The sequence below is a fragment of the Talpa europaea genome, assembly GCF_964194135.1.
Source record: "Talpa europaea genome assembly, chromosome: 6".
NCBI lineage: Eukaryota > Metazoa > Chordata > Mammalia > Eulipotyphla > Talpidae > Talpa > Talpa europaea.
In genome coordinates this window covers 131,360,243-131,375,936 of record NC_140072.1, presented here as the reverse complement: position 1 = coordinate 131,375,936, position 15,694 = coordinate 131,360,243, and the positions used below count along the sequence as shown (strand labels likewise).

General features: G+C 48.0%; 1 protein-coding gene across 1 annotated transcript in view; it reads right to left on the bottom strand.

Annotated features, from left to right (window-relative positions):
* The window catches only part of UBAC2 (UBA domain containing 2), a gene marked incomplete at both ends in the record, with an annotated part of 119,533 nt that extends 108,340 nt beyond the window's left edge, over positions 1 to 11,193 (bottom strand). Inside the window, one exon of the mRNA XM_084235712.1 lies at positions 11,163 to 11,193. Within this exon, the coding sequence (XP_084091838.1) occupies positions 11,163 to 11,193 (31 nt within the window). The remainder of the gene's footprint in view (positions 1 to 11,162) is intronic.
* Positions 11,194 to 15,694: the final 4,501 nt, after the last annotated feature.

Below are 15,694 nucleotides of genomic sequence, written 5' to 3'. Positions count from 1 at the left end.
TGGGTACAGTCAGAAGCGCGGGAGGGTGAGAGAATTCACCAGAGCCAGAGCGGGGAGCAGAGCAGGCAGAAGAACCGAAGTACACTGCTGAGGGGAGCAGCGGGCGGCAGGAGAGGTCTGCTCACCATGTGGGACCCTCCTCCGGTGGCTGGGGAGCAGCCGGGGATCGAACCGGCTGCAGAGGCTGCAGGCAGTTTCGCAACCCAGCGCTCAACCGCTGCGCCACCGGGGAGGCCCTGTACTTTTGTTTTGTTCTTGCTGATATACTGGGCATTACTAGGGTTTACCTTCTTGGGGAGATGCAACACAAACATCAAGAAGAAATGGATAACAATGCTAATTAGATAAGGCATACAGTTACAATGAAATAATCTTAAAAGCCAAAAGAGGTAAGGGCAATGTATTATGTTTAAACATAGGCTAAGTCATTCAACAGTAGAACTATGACAAAGAGAATCAGGAAGCTTACGGAAAATTCTCTCCCCATGCAATCAACTGGCAGAGAAAAGAAAAGGCAATTTTAAGAAGGAAAGTTATGTGGTGAATGGCAAGGAAATCTGTTGTAAACTCAAGTGGCCAAGCAGGCTGGGCCGGTGCTGGTGAAGCTGGGATGGTGGCACAAGCCGGGCAGACAGAAGTCAGGCGACAGTTCAGCCCTGGCTGCCAGAGCATCCCCTCAAGAGATGGAGAAATCGGGACTTCTGTCTAAAAGGTGCCCCCAGCATCACCTCTAACCCAAGATGACACAAAGCATGTGTGTATGGCTGTTGCCAATGTCCAGCGTGGAATGGAGGGGAGAGTCAGCCAGAGCAATGCAGAGGAGGGGCCGCTCATGAAGGCCTCACATGGGGAGGGGCTGTTAGAAACAGCCTCAGGACAAGCTAGGGAGGCTTCCAGATGTTCAAAGACATGCCTCCCTGGTGGTGCAAGGGTTTAAGACACAGCCTATGAAGCTATCTGCAGCCTCTGCAGCACGAGTTCGATCCCCGGCCGGTCTGGGAGCAACCCACATGGCGCAGCAGACCTCTCCTGTCTCGCCCGCTGCTCCCCTCAGCAGTGTACTTCGGTGGAGCTGCCTATTCTGTTCCCCATTCTGTCTCTGATGAATCCTCTCATCCCCCCACACCTCTGGCCTATACCCCAGCTCTTGTATGCATAAATAATCTTTAAAAAAAAAAAGAAAGAGACATGAAGAGTTGAATCAACCAAAGTAGGCCAACAGTGAGGAGACCACAGCTGCCAAGACAGGCACTAGAGCATCTGAGAAGACTAGCAGGAGGCGGAGTCACCTGCTCGGCAGATGCCTGATGGAGACTAAACTGGTCTACTTCGGGAAAGACGCAAACAGAACAGCTCCCTGCAAGGCAGAGAAACCCGAATCTGATTTTACAGCTTGACCACCCAAAGGACCTTCCACTCCCACCTGGTGGACAGCAAAGAGAACCAGCATAACCCCTGCCAAGTCTGCACAGGTCCTCCCAGCACGTACTCGGCTTGTGAGCAGAGGTGCTACCCAACATCTCTGACCGCTGGCCTCCAGACCGGCTGGCTGGTGGAGACAAGAAACCCTGTTTAAACTCTAGACACTAGAACAAATCCTCAAGGGACTAAAGAATCAAACAAAAGCAACAAAGCCAAAAAGGTAGCTAAATAAAATTCCAATTCAAGGTGATACTCCTGCACCTGTCCACTTTTTCTCCCATTCAATAAAAGAAACCTCAAAAACACCAGAAAAATGCTCCCTTCCAAAGGAGTCCGGGGAACTCTTCAATAAACGCATCAGCATAATTTAGAACGTCTATCAGACTTCATTCCCCTTATGGCACCACAAGTGTCTGCTAATCCCAATATTACCTAGCCTATTGCTAATACTTTTCTTTATATCACCTTATTATCAAATATAAATTAGCTATAAAAATAAACACACTATATCAAATTAAAAAATAATGTTGTAGCGAGGTCTGGACCTGCCTCCTGTTCTCTGTCTCAAGAGAAAGGAGTTGTTAGAGGGGATTTCAGGGTAGCACTTTCTCTTTGATGTAATCAGGATGAAAAGTGAAAGGGGCATCATTCTCTTTTGTTTGATGGCTCCAAATGTTGGATCCACATCCTTTTTCAACCAACCCCAGCAGGCTCAGGGCCACACAGGCAGACATAGCAGCTGCCAGCCTTTCCACAAATCCTCAGACCCACGCTCTCCAGGTCTTCCTCACACATAGCCACTCCTTCCACACCCCAGCTGGAAAAAAAGTCCCCCCCACCCCAGACAAAATGCAAGAAGACTCTCCAGGGAAAGGAGCAATCTACTTAGGGAGGACCCCAAGAGATGGGGAGGTCTGAGGCAAACCAGGAAAGAGCCCCAGGCAACTTGAAACTTCCAGAGTTGCAGATAAGCCTGGGTTGAACAGAGAGAGGTGGTGGGTGGGACATCAGCAGAAGGGCAATAAAATCCAAAAAAGAGAGCCAAGCCCATGTAACTCTGCCAACAGGAGGGGGCTGTAGTCACTGACCGCTCCCCGCTTTGCACCCCATCTGGAAGCTAGCCTATTCATGTGCGCCCCCTACTTGAACACAACCTACAGTCAGCCCTACCATTTAAGGTTAGGGCCTCTTGGGGACAAAGACCCACCCACAAATGCAAAGGAAACCCACACCTGCTACTTACCAACCCGCTTTCCCTAGTGATGAGCATCCACAGAGTCACCACCTGAGTGCGCTACAGGAAAAAGGGCACTCCAGGAGGGTGCCAGGAGAGACAAAGAAGAATCCAAGAAGAAACTGATGCAAAATTCCAGAAAGAGCAGTAGCTGAGTGTAAACATCAAATGAGAAGAGATAGCACAGAAGTGAAGAGATGCCTACAGGGGAGAGGTTTCCCTGCTCCCCCACCCCCACCCCTGGGGCTCCAGCACATGTCTTGGGTCTACAACCCACACGCAGTAAATACAGCCACTGGCTTGGATGTTCTATATAAAGTCAATCCACAGGCTCCATGGCTGGCAGAACAGCAAAGGCACATACTGCACGAGCACAACGAACTGGGCATCGGAACGCAGAAAAGGATGTTCTCAGGCGGATTTTTCACTTTCCCAGTGGTGTCTGCTGCTGTTGATGACACAAGTAAGGGACCCTGTCCATGCTGAAGATGACGGTAACCATACAAGAGGTAACCAGACCAAAGCTAACCGGAGCAGGAAAGGCTGGAGGTGTTGCAAATTTTTCATCTTTCATCATAGGGAATCTAGAGACAGACCTGGTGTTGAGAAATCAGCAGACAGAGCAACTGCTTAAAGCCATACAGAAGAAGTAAAGGGAACTTAAAAGTGGTTACTCCTGGTTAGAATTTGTATCATATCTTTATTTGAATTTTTTTACCCTGTGCCTATACTACTCTCTCAGTAGGCAGACACACACATTCACATGTTCATAGGGGAAAACAATTTACAAGACTATCCTCTAAGATGTTGCTGGGATTGAAGAGGAAAGAAATTTTCACATAGACTTTCTCCTCTTCTGAGTGGTCTGAATTTGTACGGACAGTAATATGTTATCTTCATAATTAGACAAAAAGTAATGATTAAAAAAAATACTAGATGAATATTTAACAGACCTCAGGAGGTCTAGGCCTTGATAAAAGAAAAAGAAGAATTTGGCCAAATAAAATATATGGGTTAAACCCCTTGATCTTAATGCCACAGTAACAAATAAGAAATATCATGAATAAAAGGAACCGACAAGTGGCTAAAAGGTTTGCCACGCACATCAAGACAAAAGTTAATACCCTTTGAGAGTTTCGAGGATATACTGCTCCAAACTGAAGAAACATGGAAAACAGCTTATCCCCGCGGAGCTGGGCTAGACGGCCCAGCCCTGAGTTAGTCCCTTCCTACTACGAGGAATGACGTTAGAGCAGAAGTACGTAAATTGTAAAGACACGTCCAAAGGGGTACAAATGATTCCTGGCCCACAAACAAGATACCAAACCAAAACCCCACGGACCCAGAAGCCAGGAAAGTCAAGGACAGGAAAACAGAAGGACAAGCAGGAACTGAGATGGCACAGAGGCCGGCCAGAGCCTTTCTCCACTAGCAGGTGGTTGCCAACCACAAGTCTTAACTGGGAGGAAGCAGAGCAGTCTCCCCTGGAGCCAAGCTGGCGTGATCATTAACAGGCGCATCAAACTTTTAAATCGAGCCTGAGTTACGGGGCTCCCCACCCCAAAATCACAGCCGTCTGAATGTGCCTGTCTCTCCGGCTGGGCACTGTGCTCCCAGCAAAGTGGCTGGGCTGCCAAAGGGGGGCTGGCTCACAGGGTGCCGTCACAGCTGCTTGATTAATAACGCAAGAGTGAATAAAAGGTCAAAGGCCTTGCTACCTTTTCACAAAGGCAAAGAGTGTTCCACGCTGAGTACATCTTAAAGAGACAGGAAGACACAAAAATAAAGATTTACTTGATCACCTCCCACGAGGTGTGAATTCAACACATCGAATGGGACTTAAAAAAGGAACATGTCAGTCACCACGTGGTTCGGCCCTTCCTGCGCTGCCAGATTCCGGGGGCGTCCATTTCAGCACCACGCCGGGGACAGCCCATCTAGGTTCCTGAGGCCGAAACCACAGCTGAAAACAAGCCTTCAGGGCTCGCCCACCTCGGAACTGAGGTAAATGTGGGTGCCACAGGCGGATACCACTGGACCCAGGTCCACTTAACCCCCCGGGTGACACTGGCTCCAGGCACCCTAACTGATGTTTTGTGTCAAAACAGTTTCATGCAAGGAAAAGTCCCAGCTCAGGTGAAAGCTATGTTTCTTTTCAGTCTGGTAACTTTGCGCTGGTTCCCAGCCCCATGCTGTGATTTCAATCAGCAGGACACCCCGGTATTGACAAGCACCTGAATGGTCAGGGGGCTGAGTCCAGCTGCACCCCTCTCAGCCCCTCAACAAAAGCAGATTAGGGCCTCAATGAGCCGCAGCAACTCTTCCCTGGACGGTAACCAATAGCCAAGAATGCCAAATCTAGTGGACTCTGAGGATCAAAAGGAATCTCAGCAGATGTGGTCAGGAGGTAGGAAGAAAACCAGGGGCATACAGGGTTAAAAAAAAAAAAAGGCAAAGCATCAAGAATTTTATAAAGAAACGTTCATCGAAACACAGGAGACCATTCCTCTGCGCTGAGCAAGTGCCCATCAGGTGAGCTGGCGCGGAAGTCCCTGGACATCTGTTCAGGGCAGGTGAGAGGTGCAGAGGGCAGAGCGGCTGCAGTGAGCCGGGACAGCGCCCCACACAGCGCGGGAGCACCAGAGGAGCCCAGCACAGAGGGGTCAAGAGCGACAGCAAGTGAGAAAGGGGAAGGGTGAAGACACCGTCACACAGCCTGATCAGGAAGATGAGCAGAAACAGGGTGGTCAGCAGCTGGGAAGTGGGGGTGGGCCAGTGTTTTTAAGACACAGGAGTAGGATCCAGTTAAAAATGCTTAACCCTGACCAGTTACTACCACAAAATTCCAGGAGCCGTAATAAGATTAACTTTCGTCTTCACAACAATCCATTAAAATAGATAATAAGCTTATCCCCTTGGCACAGATAAGGGGGTGCTTACTCTGGGAGTCTCCACAGAGCCCACCGAAGCACCCAAGGAGAAAGCACCAGCTGTATGCAAGTGCCGGGCTTGTGCTCTCAAAATAAAAGGTTGGCTCTAGAAAGGACGGCAAAGCATGAGTTAAAAATAGCGGGGAGCCCTCGGGAGAAGGGTGCTTCATTCTAGATTGCAGGAAAGGAACAAAGTCTGTAACCCTGACAAACTCCTAGCAGCCCTCAAAACGCAGCTCAACTATCGCTGCTCCAGCAGGAAGTCTCCTGTCGAAGCGTGGATGTAAGCAAGTTACAGCGAGAGGGGCCCACCTGAAAGTCTGAGGAATTCTCTGGAATGGGGAGAGATGAGACGGGATAGTCTTGGGGGCAGGAAGGAGAGAGGAAGAGCCTGGGGAGATGACCAAACCCAAGAAATGTAACTGAGCCATCCTGCCAGGGACTCGGCTGGGGTGAGACCCCACAGGTTAGCGCAAGGCTGGGGCGCTGTGAGGTGAGCACAGCAGGACGGCGCGCCGGGTCTCAGAGACGGGTGAGAATGCAACGCTTGGAACACACTACGGGATCCAGAACGGTATGGAAGATGCCAGAAACTGCAAACCGGAAACGATGAAGGACCAAGAGCCTGGCAGTCAGGCACTGCAGAGGGAGGTGGGAAGAAGCTGGGGGTTTTATTTGCACCGTGTAGGGTAAGGTAAAAAATATCAGGCTTTTCTGCCCTCCCGCCATCAGGAGAGATAATGGATCCCTGCGGTCCCGAATGCATGCCTGATGGCGGCACCTGGAGTAGGGTGTGGGCCTAGGTAGATGGGATTCACCTGGGCGAAGACTGGGCTTTTAAGGGCGGCGTCACGGGGACACCAGCAGAAGCAGAAGTTGAGAGAAGCAGCAGAGAAGCATAAAGAACCATGAGACCAGCAGAGAAGGCCGGAGAGCCCAGAAAGAGTGAAGACTTGCTGGGGGCTGGGAGGCCTACTAGCCTCCTGGCTCCTCAGCACCCCTGCCTGCCGTGTACCCAGTAAATCCCAATAAAAGCCTGCAAAAGCCACTGAGGGCTCTAGGACTCTGACTCCTCCCTTACCCCATCTGCTGGGATCATAGAAAACCTGCTCAGTGGCCACTCCTGCCTCTACACATGGAAAGAGGGCACCCCCAGTGGGCTGGGGGAAGCAGACAGCTTTCTCCTAAAGACGCCGTCTCCGCCGACTTTGCTGCCTCCTTTCTCTATCTCCTAAACGCTGGAACTGCCCACAGCTCCATGCGCGGCCTTCTACTACACCACTGCGGCTTCTGGGTCCCCATTCAGACCCGTGGAACAGCTCCCTCCCAACTAGCCACCCATGACCAGTCCAGCGCCCTCTCTCCTGGTGGCCCCTGGTGTCTTCAACGGGACTTCCCAGCCCTCTAACATTAAACTTGCCCAACACCGAGCCCCTCCTGTGTGCTCCAAGTGAATGGAGATGCCACCTGTGTACCCGGAGTCTCCTTCGATGCCCCTTTCACCCCACAATCCCAGACTTCACTGTCAGTCTACCTGCCACACCTCTTCTGAATCCTCCTGCTGTGTCCTGTCCATCCTCACCGCCCCCATCTTCAGCATCTCTCCGCCCCTCCTGCTGGCTGCCCTCCAGCCTTAACCTACATCTATCCATTAGACTCTTCCAGGGACGCCTTAAGTCAGACTTCTGACGCCCACATTAGCCATTCTGAATCTGACTCTCCAGGGATGGGACCCAGGGGTCTGGAAATTCAGGAAGCTCCTGGGTTTTTTTTTTTGTTTTTTTTTTTGCAGCCAGGGCACGGGAAATATTTGGAAGACAAAGTCCCTATCACCAGCCATAAGCTCCCATCCTCCCTGCCCTGCGAGGTGCAGCACTCCCAGCCCGCGCTCCCCTGGTGCCCTCCTCCAGCCAGCTTCGCTGCTTCTCGATCTTTGCTCTTCATTCCAGCCTTATTACTGAAGGGGAGGGGCCTAGGCCACTCCTCAGGCTCCTTCCAGGCTCCTCCTATAAGGTGTGTCCTGGTTCTCCTCTCCACTGCCCTCTGGAATGATTTCTCCTCTGCACCTCTGAGGAACAGCTCGCTCCAGCCATCATCTGCAGCGCTCGAGTTCATTACCTCTTGCCTCTGCCAGCCGCTGCCCAGGCTGCCCCGCACAGATCCCTCTGTCTGACAAACTCATACTCAACCCTTAAAAATCAGCTCAAATGTATTACTTTACAACTGGTATTTCTTTACAACTGTGCCCTCCCCCTCACCAGCCCCCTCCTGCCATGAACCCACAGCAACCGACTAGACAGCGAACTCTGTGAGGGTGGTAACTGCACCTGCAGTGCCTGAGACACGCAAGGTTGGCTTTCCGCAGCGATATGCTGTGAAGGCCGGCCAGGGAGCTACCCATATGGCACGGCAGACCTCTCCTGACTTGCCCACTGCTCCCCTCAGCAGTGTACTTCAGTCAATCTGCCTGTTCTGTTCCCCACTCTGTCTTTGGTGGATCCTTTCACCCCCTGCACCTCTGCCTGTACCCCAGCTCTTGTATGCATAAATAAATCTTTAAAAATAAAATAAAATAAAATAAAAACAAGACAAGCACCACATGACTGCACTACCATGCGGTTTGCAGAGAAAGCAGAGGAACTAAATACAAAACTTTTGGAGGCTAAGACCAACTAGTGGTTACCGGAAGGGAAGGGGAAGGAGGTAGGGTTCACCGGGAAAAGAGGAAAGTGTGAAGGAGAGACGTGGGCTTGCAGAGGTGACCATCATACAGCAGATATACCTGTGGCTTCCCCAGGTAGAACACCTGAAACTTATAATGTTGTTTAAATTTTAAATAAAACAAAAAGGGGTGAATGTAACAAATGACACATCCATTACTCCACACACACTTGAGTGACAATCTGGTCTCTAAGCAAGGCATCTAAAATAAGTGGTGAACACAATTCCCAGACATACCCAGTCATGACGCATGGCGGAGCACACAGTAATGCAGCTTCAGAACATGATCTCAGATGCCCTTCCCTTGATGTATTGCCCTGGCGGCACCAGCTTTCTGCACGCCCTGCTGTGGCTGACGCAGTCCTCACACTGCTGTTCCCCTTCTGCACATTTCTCAACCAACTCTGACCTGGCTGCCGCTTCACTTTGACATGGTCTTAGCTCATATGTCACCTTCTCAGATATCTTCCCTGACCATGAATCCCAACGCAGCTGCCCATCACAACCTCTAGCCACTGTCTCTGCCATTATCTCTGTGGTCTTCTCCACACTTATGGGAAGTGACACTGTTTAACCTTTTTGAGGTTGCTTTCCTTTACCTGTTATTCTCTGTCCAATGAGCAGTGTGGGGCTCACAGGCCTTCTCAATAGGCACCTGAATGAGTGAGTAAATGAACAGGGGGGCGGAGGAAGCTAGTAAGTGTAGCATTAACCCATCATTATCTACTAGTCATAGGGTGTAGGAAACATGCAAGTGGTAGGATATTATGGGGGGAGAGATTTCCATGGAAAAGAGAATGTTTCTGCCCAGCCCCTGGGAGCAGGCAGAGGAAAACAGATGCATTCCTCAGGACACTGAGGATCAGAACACTGACTTTCCAAAGAGCTGCACAGCTCCTGATGGAAAGGAATCTGCTTCCCTCTCAGCAGGTAGTCTTGCAAAGAAAAATTTTAAAGCAAGAGCTCATATACCCAGACTTGCCAAAAGAGCAGTTCTGGAAAAGCCATGCCTAAACACTACCAGAGGCACTGTAAACACAGGGACCCAGACTTGTTCAAGGTCCCCAGCACAAATTCAGGCACACAGCAGGTGCCTAGCAATGTCCGTTAAAAGAGCACAGGAAACATGGCCTGTGCTCTGAGGAATGGCCATCCCATCAGCTTTTTAGTTAATCAGGTGAAATGACATCACAGGAGGGGAGCCTGATTCCAGTATAACCAGTGCCCTTCTCTGAAGAGGAAGGGACATCAAGATGTGCACACATATGGGAAACACCACATAAGGGCACAGGGAGACGGTGGGTGTATGCAAACCAACGAGGGCACCTCAGAAGAACCCAACCCAGTGGCACCTAGATCTTGAGCTAGATAAGCACTTACTTTAGAAACCAGGCAAAACAGTTGGCCCTGGTCTCTCCCTGGGCAGCATTATTGTTCCTAGAACTCAATACACAGCCACCCTGAGCCTTAGGTATAAAATAACATCTTCCCCAGAGTCATCCCATAACAAAGCTGAAAAAGCTTTGCCAATATAGTGGCCAGTAGAGTTAGTAACCAGCAACAGATGTTTTTTGACTTTTTAACATCATCAAGGAAGGACAGCTAAAAATGTTCGAAGGACAACTAAAATTGAAGAATTCTACCATTAGTTCTTATCTACCAGCTCACTGTGTGATCCCTGGAAAATCACATCACCTTCTTGAGTGTCAGTTTCGTAACAGTCATAATGTTCTTTAACCAAAGAGTAGTCTGGGGAGGATTAATTAGCTAGTAGTTGTAATGTTCTCTGTGGCCAATGTTTGAAAGACACCACAAACCAAATTAACTATGAAACAAGGGAAGTATAAGTTCCACTTCAAAACCTGGAAAGTAAGGATGATTGGAAATGGTATCTGTGGCTCTGATACCAACTCATTCTCAGACCAAGGCATGTTTTCTTAGGAAAGGATTCCGAACACCACAACGGATCATTTAGAGCTGGAAATGTCAACTGCTTATGTACTCTGACAAGATTAACTTCCCCTGGATGGAGACGTGAAAGACAGTGACAAGCAACTGTACAATTATGGCTGTTCCAACAGTTCGCTGTGGCTGGATCCGTGCCTAATCTCAGTGCTGGTTAGTTTCCATGCAGTCTACCTGACCAAAAGGCAAGCAACCGATTTCAGTGAGAAAAAGTAAGCGGTTTAAAATGCTACAAATACGCTGACCACCGCTGACATTCGAGGGATTACAGCAACATCCAGTAGCCATAACTGTGCTTTCTTGCCAAAACGACGTCCTAACTTCCTTCCACTTTGAAGTATTTTGAAGTATTTCGATCAGTTTTTGGTTGTCTACAACATTTTAAGGGAGAAACATTTTAAGATAGAAATCTAAGCAAAACTGAGGGGCCAGCTCCGGAAGCAGAGGTTGGGAATGGCATGTGGGGGAGACCAGTCTGGCCCCTCTGTAACCTAAATGAATGGAGCAAGGTGACTGCGAAGGGGGGGCAGGCTGCCAGCATCGCCTCCACCTGGACGGCCTCTCCTTTCCGCCTGGCACACTGGCCTCCGGGATGGGGCTCTCCCCGGACCCCCGCCGGACCCCAACAGCCGGGCCCACCTGCAGCAGCCCCGGGAGCCCCTGGAGCTCATCGGCGGTGATGGGGCCAGGGGCTGGCGGCGGACTCGGTCCCCACTCGCCCCTTCAGGCTGAGGTTGGGGTGGTGCCCGCTGGCCCCCACTGGCAGGGGATGGCGGGTCGGCCCCCAAACCTCCAGCAAACCCGAGGGTCCCCTCTGCCCCCGGCCTCTTCAAGGAGGTGCCCAGGGTGGCATGTAGGGGGCAGGCAGGAGGGCGGCGGCCGGTACTCACAAAGCCCACTGGAACCGGTGCTGGTGAACATGGTCCCGCCGGACCCGGAGCCCCCGCGGGGGGACAGGGGGAGGGGAAGCGGAGGTGGAGGGAGCCGGCGACCGCGCAGGCGCACTGCCGGTTTCGCCCGCTCGCGCCCCAGCGGCCGCGGGGGAGGGCGCATGCGCGGCCGCGGGGCGCCCCGCCTGCGCGGCCCCTTCCTGCGGGCGGAGGAAGTGCGTGCGCGGCGGGCGGCCGGCGCCCCCGGGTTTGTCCGACGGCCGCGGGCGCACTTAGCAAGGCAGTGGCACGGCGTGGGAGGAGCGGTGCAACTCCCGGGCGCCGCGCACTGGCCTCAGGGCCGCCCTCCCGTCCCGGGGAGCGGCGGGAGCGCCGGGGTCCTGCGCGGCCCGGGTCGGGCGCCCTCCTCGCGACCTCTGACCTCGCCCCGGACGGGGCGCCCGGCGCCTCCGCGCATGCGCAGTGTTGGCCTGGCCGGACTGTCGCCGTGACTGTGCGACGCGACGCCGGGTCGCGTGTCCAGCCCGCGCCACACGCCCCTCCCGAGCTTAGCGCAGGAAAAGATACTTTGGGACTCACTTTGGCGTCGAGCATCGTGGTCCCGAGACCCCAGCCTTCGCCACGCCTGACCGGGGATCCCCAAGCGCGAGGGGACCCCCCCCCAAGCAAACTGCCCTCCTGGTGTCCTTCCCGACCCCAGCCATTAAATTGTTTTCACCTTGCACAATGAAATTGCACTTTGTCAAAGCAAAGTCACGATTTGTTGCTTTGTTTGAATGAGTTTGAGCATGCATGGTTATGTTACGCAGTTGTTTAGACAGTTGAAGACATGTTATGGGGAATGACCGATTACAAGGCTAAATGAAAAGGGCAGGTTACAAAACTATGCAGCATGCTTTAAAAAGGTACTTTCAGGGTCCTTAGGAGGGACAAATGTAGAATTCAATGATCAATAAAACACCGATTTTTAGGAGAGGTGACATTGGTCAGAATACTAACAATTCCTACAAGGCAAAAGTATAAGGAGTGACCTGTAGATGCTCAGTGCAGATTTTGAGTAACATAGAACTTCATTTCATTTTTTTATAACTCATCTTTGTCGTTTACGCACATAAAACAATGCATGGATATATGCATTAAAGATTCGTTTTCTACCTAGCACTGCTATCTATGTGCTTTTTTTTTTTTTTTTTTTTTAATACAAGCACTGGGTACAGTTAGAAGCGCGGGAGGGTGAGAGAATTCACCAGAGCCAGAATGGGGAACAGAACAGGCAGAATGATGAAGTACACTGCTGAGGGGAACAGTGGGTGCGGCAGGAGAGGTCTGCGCGCCATGTGGGACCCTCGCCCTGCGGCTGGGGAACAAACTGGCGATGCAGAAGCTGCGGACAGTTTTGCAACCCAGCGCTCAACCGCTGCCCCACCGGGGAGGCCCTATCTATGTGCTTTAATTACATCATAGAGTGGATGTTACCCACTCACCTCTACCTGGTAAGCTAATTTCCAAAAATATCAGCTCAAATAATGCCTCTTTGATCCTGGAATAAACCTAAGTAGCTATCCCCTCTATGAACAAATGGTACTTTATCCACAACTAAGTTATACTACTATCTCTACTAGGAAAGATGAGTCCCTAGAGGACAGGGAGGGTGTCTACAAAATGTATCCAATCCATTTTGAGGCTCTTGGGATGAAAACATGTCTTTCTCTAATAAAATGAAATAGTACCTCTATAGTTCGAACTTTCAGGAAGGAAATCTGGAAGTGAGTCCCAAAAAGTATCTTTTCCTGCGCTAAGCCTGCCTGTAGCCTATGTTCCTTTCCTATAGCCAAGTTAGGCTACCATATTTCCTAAAGATTACTAAGTAGTGGAGGGGGTCAACAACAGCAAAAGTAAGAATTACAAATTCCTAAACGGTAAATTCTGAATACACAACTGCTATTCCACCCTAAGCTTATACGCCACATCCTGTTCCACATTCAGAGTGAGGAGCCTCTTTGCAATTTCCCAGGGTTTCCATTCAACAACCTTTTGAGGGAATGAGTAGATAATGAATAGGATTGATGGACAATCCTTGGATAAAGTAGCCTTCATTTTGGTTCACATGCACTTTTAGCATAATATATCAGTGAAATTTTAGAAACTAGATCTGGATGTTTTTCAAACATTCAATGATTTTTAAAAATTTTAATTAAAAATTTTTATTTCAATGATTCAATAGTATTCATAATAGATTTCTATTACCTGCCGAGCAGGAAGCATTTTCAAAATTTGTAAGGGTATTTTGGTTGTCACAATGAATTTGGGGATATCACTTTGGTTCTAGTGATGCCAGACACAATCCTTTTACCAGAAAAATAAGGTCATTCTCTTTCCTAACTAACTTCTGACTCTCCCTCTTCATGCTTATTAAGTAGGTAAAGCCTGTTTGTATATACTAGACTCTGGAACCGAGTCCATTTGTAAACACGAGTGCTTAGAAGAGCTTTAAGTCATGCTGAATTTTCCAGGAATGCAACTATTACACTGTTTGGGTTGTTATTTGTAAGTTAATCAAGAGTTGTTTACCAATTCAAAAAACCACCGCTGTGCTCACTGCCTTTGAGCTGCACTTTACAGACATAAGAGGTGCTTGCCTCTTCTGCGTCCTTCAAAAAGTGCACAGATTTAGCCCTTATTTTAAGATACCGTATATATTGTAAATATTTTTTAAAAAGTGTTGAGACTATTCAATGGAATATTTGAAGTGTCTGTACTGACAACGTAGTATTTTCTATTCGAAATTTCAAATTTAGGTGAACTCATCAAGATTAAGTCAATATTTTGTAAAGAAAGGGTTGACAAAGATAGAAACCAAAGATTTAAGATGAATTTGAAAATCATAGTACTGTTCTTGAAAGTTTTTTGGACATAATGTGAGGGAATAGAATAACACAAAGGATGGCAATCAGTGATAATCTAAACAATATAGGAGAAAAAATTATTTTGCCAGCTGTAGAAGAGGTTTATTATTATGAGAGGAAGAAATTGAAATGATTTGAATGTTGAACAATAATTAGTGTGTAGAAGGATCGATGAGAAATCCAGAGTAGAAAATAGACTCAAATGACTTCCTGTTAGGAAAATGTTGGTTGCAAGTGAATTCAAGATAATGAGGCCTTGCTGATCACAAGTGCAAGATTCATGGGACTAAAAACATTGAACAGAATGTTTATTTCCACATGCACAGACAATGGATACTAATTGTCAAAATCTGTAACTCTTACAAATTACTTCACAGAAGGCTTTTTTCCTTTCCAATATCACTGTACTACAGATAGAACAGCAACCACCAGCTGATAACAAGGGCTTGTAAACAACTGAAGAGTAGCCAAGGCCATGTTAGCAAGTCAGTAAATTATTCATTGACAATATCAGTCACCCAAACTGCTTGTAAAAGACACACAAATCCAGTAATGCTACCAATGCTGTTAGGAAAATTAATGCTGTGACTAAAAGATGGCTTTGTTTTTTATTTAAATTTAAATGATGACAGTGGAAAATAGTTGGATTGTCTTATCCCTCATCTGGAAGTAAGATGGCACTCCAAAGAAAACTATTGGAAAATAGTTTATTCTTTAATACTAATGTGCAATTTTTGTTTCAGTCAATGAAAGTTACATAATGATGTAAAAAATATGATGAAATACTATGTATTGAAATTATAAGTAAGGTCCCTGAACTGCAAGTAAATGCTTTTGATATTATTATTTGGTATTATTTTTTGATATTATTGATATTTGGATATCAATGTTATTGATATTATCATGAAATTTTTCAACAAACATCTCAATTTAAGAGACACTTTCTTGCCCAAATCTTCATAGTTCATTGTCTGTTGCAGATAAGAATAGGTCCAAGAGGCTAGATTGGGATTATATTGCCAATTTTGATACTACTTGAAAACATGACTGTATCTAATGATCAGTGCAGACTTACAATGGGTTAGATACTCAGTTCACTTGAAAATGAAGAAATTTATCAGTCATGTTTGCAGAAAATGTTAATTGAGCTAAGAATGATTTGAGGACAAAAGAAGTATTTAACCTATTACAAAAGGTTTTGGTTTCAGCCAAGACTTTCATTTGTCCTTTAACTTGGGCGATGCATTGTTTATTATAGTCTCTCCAACTGCCTATTTAGGAAAATGAGTTTCCTTGTAATGGAACACTGGGACAATTGCTGCAAAAGTAATAAAATGTAACAACATTTGTGATTTCTTTTAACAAAATGAGACCCTCATTACATCTCATTCATCAACCTGTTTCTTGTTAAAAGGATGGGGACCCCTGGGTCTAGGTTCTGAAGACCGCACATGTGCAATCACATGAGGTGGATTTCAGAACAAAAGATGTTTTCTGTAAAATGTCATCACTGCCTCTTGAAAACACAGGGAAGCTTCTGTTTTGCTTTTATCTATAAAAGATATTTATTAAGGTGGCACAACATTAGCTTCGTTCTTACAGTATATAGTCTTCTAATTTGTATCT